The sequence below is a fragment of the Babylonia areolata genome, chromosome 18, assembly GCF_041734735.1.
Source record: "Babylonia areolata isolate BAREFJ2019XMU chromosome 18, ASM4173473v1, whole genome shotgun sequence".
NCBI classification, from domain to species: domain Eukaryota; kingdom Metazoa; phylum Mollusca; class Gastropoda; order Neogastropoda; family Buccinidae; genus Babylonia; species Babylonia areolata.
The window spans coordinates 70,368,674-70,371,173 of record NC_134893.1 but is presented as its reverse complement, the minus strand read 5'-3'; the positions used below and the strand labels follow the sequence as shown (position 1 = coordinate 70,371,173).

General features: G+C 42.3%; 1 protein-coding gene across 1 annotated transcript in view; it reads left to right on the top strand.

Moving 5' to 3' along the window:
* The window catches only part of LOC143292335 (uncharacterized), a 9,042-nt gene that overhangs the window by 1,863 nt on the left and 4,679 nt on the right, over nucleotides 1-2,500 (top strand). The window contains exons 2-3 of the mRNA XM_076602524.1: nucleotides 312-425; nucleotides 1,282-1,398. Of these exons, the coding sequence (XP_076458639.1) occupies nucleotides 312-425; nucleotides 1,282-1,398 (231 nt within the window). The remainder of the gene's footprint in view (nucleotides 1-311; nucleotides 426-1,281; nucleotides 1,399-2,500) is intronic.

Genomic DNA, 2,500 nt, shown 5'->3' with positions numbered 1-2,500 from the left:
ATCAATACGATGCAATACAATACAATACGATAAGATACGATATTATACAACACCATTCGATATGGCACAATACAACACCATACAATACAGCACCATACGATAGAAAGACATGCTGTTGAAAGCTCTGACACACACAGCCTTAGTAACGACAGCGAATGTGACGCTGTAACGTTTCCTGGAAATTGGAAATGAAAGAGAAAGCGAAAGTGAAAGTGACGGTCCAACTGTTCGCCACGCTTTGACGCTTCCTGGAAATTGGAAATGAAAGCGAAAGTGAAAGCGGAAGTAAAAGTGAAGGTCCAATTGTGCAGGAGGGCAGTGCGGGCCCCTGGAGTTCAAGTGTGACGACGGTACCTGCATTCAGGACGAGTGGACCTGCGACACCGACAACGACTGTCCCGATGGCTCTGACGAGAGAAACTGCCGTGAGTACAATAACAACGACTACGATGATGACGATGTTTATGATCATGATGATGGTGGTGGTGAGGATCATCATCATCATCATCATCATCATCATCATGAAGGTGGTGGGGCGAGGGTGGTGATGGTGGTGGTGGTGATGATGATGATCATGATGATGATGTTGATGATGGCACAACTACGATGATGATGATATAGACCATCACAGATGATGATGATGACTATGATGATGACGATGATGATGGTGTTGACGAGGACATAACTATGATGATGATAATGATGGTAGTCACATTTTACGACGACGATGATGATGAATATATCGACGGGGGCATAACTACGAAGGGGCAGTAGTCACAAGTAACCATGACAATGACGACAGTGATGATGACCACATGATGATGATGATAGTGATCCTGAACCTGATCCTGATTATGATCATGGTGATAGTCACTGATCATGATCATGATGATGATGATGATGATGATAGTGATCCTGAACCTGATCCTGATTATGATCATGGTGATAGTCACTGATCATGATGATGATGATGATGATGAAGATGATGATGATGCGTTTGATACGTTTATATGCAAGATTCATTATCATTATGATTATTATGATTACCATCATCATCACCATCATCATCATCATCATCATTATGACTATTATGACTGTTATTGTTTGTTATCATTATCATTATTATTTCGCTTCTTCATCTTCTTCTTATCTTTATCATTATTGTTACTACTACTACTACTACTACTGCTGCTGCTGCTGCTTCTGCTAACACTATTTTCATCATCATCATCATTATCATTTTCATCATTATCATTATCATTTGTCTTATCATCTCCGCAGCTTCCGACTGTTCCGGAGAGCACCAGTTCCAGTGCGGAAACGGCCAGTGTATCACCACTGAGTTCCGTTGTGACGGTGATGATGACTGTGGTGACCAGAGTGACGAGATCGACTGCCGTGAGTTGGGTTTGGGGTTTTTGGTGGTGGTGTTGCTGTTGGCGTTGTTGTTGCTGCTGTTGGTGGTGGTTGTGTTGTTGGTGTTGTTGTTGGTGGTGGTGGTAGTGTTGCTGTTGTTATTGTGTTGCTCTTGTTCTTTGCTGTTGTTCGTTGCTGCTGTTGCTGTTGTTGTTGGTGCTGCTGTTGTTGTTGTTGCTGTTGTTGTTGTTGTCGCTGTTGTTGTAACTTGCTGTTGCTGCTACTGCTGTTGTTCGTGTTATTGTTGTTGATGTTGTTGTTGCTGTTCTTGTTTGTTTTTTTTCTGTTTGGCGCCCCTGTGACGTTTCCCAGGGTCATGGACGTAGAAGAAGAAAAAGAAGGAGCATGAGGAGCAGGAGTAGAAGAAAAAAAGTAGTAATGGTAGTAGGAGGAGGAGGAGGAGAAGGACGAGAAGAAGAAGAAGAAGTGGAAGAAAAAGAAGAAGGAGGAAGAGGAGGAGGATGGGGAGAAAGAGCATTCATCCATCCATCCATCCATCCATCCATCCATACATACATACATACATACATACATACATACATGCACCTCTTAATCCTTCACTCCTTTGATTTTTAATTTTTTTCTGTATTCACAATTTATAATCACCATCATCATTATCATCATCGTCGTTTTTTTATCAGCATTATCATCATGGATCTGGCCCCAAGTATCTTTCTGAACTCCTCCATATCTATACCCCGTCTCGCCAGCTCCGATCTTCCTCTGATACTCGACTTCTCAGGATACCTCACGTCAGAAGTAAGACCTATGGACACAGATCGTTTTCTTTTCAATCGCCAAAGACGTGGAACAAGCTCCCTGATAACCTCCGTCATTCTGATTCCCTCGCATCTTTTAAATCTCGTCTCAAAACTCACCTTTTCCCTCAGCAGTAAGTTCAGTTGTGGCAGGTCCACTTCCTTTGCGTTAGCTGTGCTTGACTATGTTAACTACATGCATGTATATGAATGTGTATTGTGTGCGCGTGCGTTTATGTAAGTTTGTGCCTGCCTATGTGTGCGTATGTGTTAGGGTAGCTGTTAAATACACATGTATTGCTAAAATGTATGTACGCAGTGTGTGT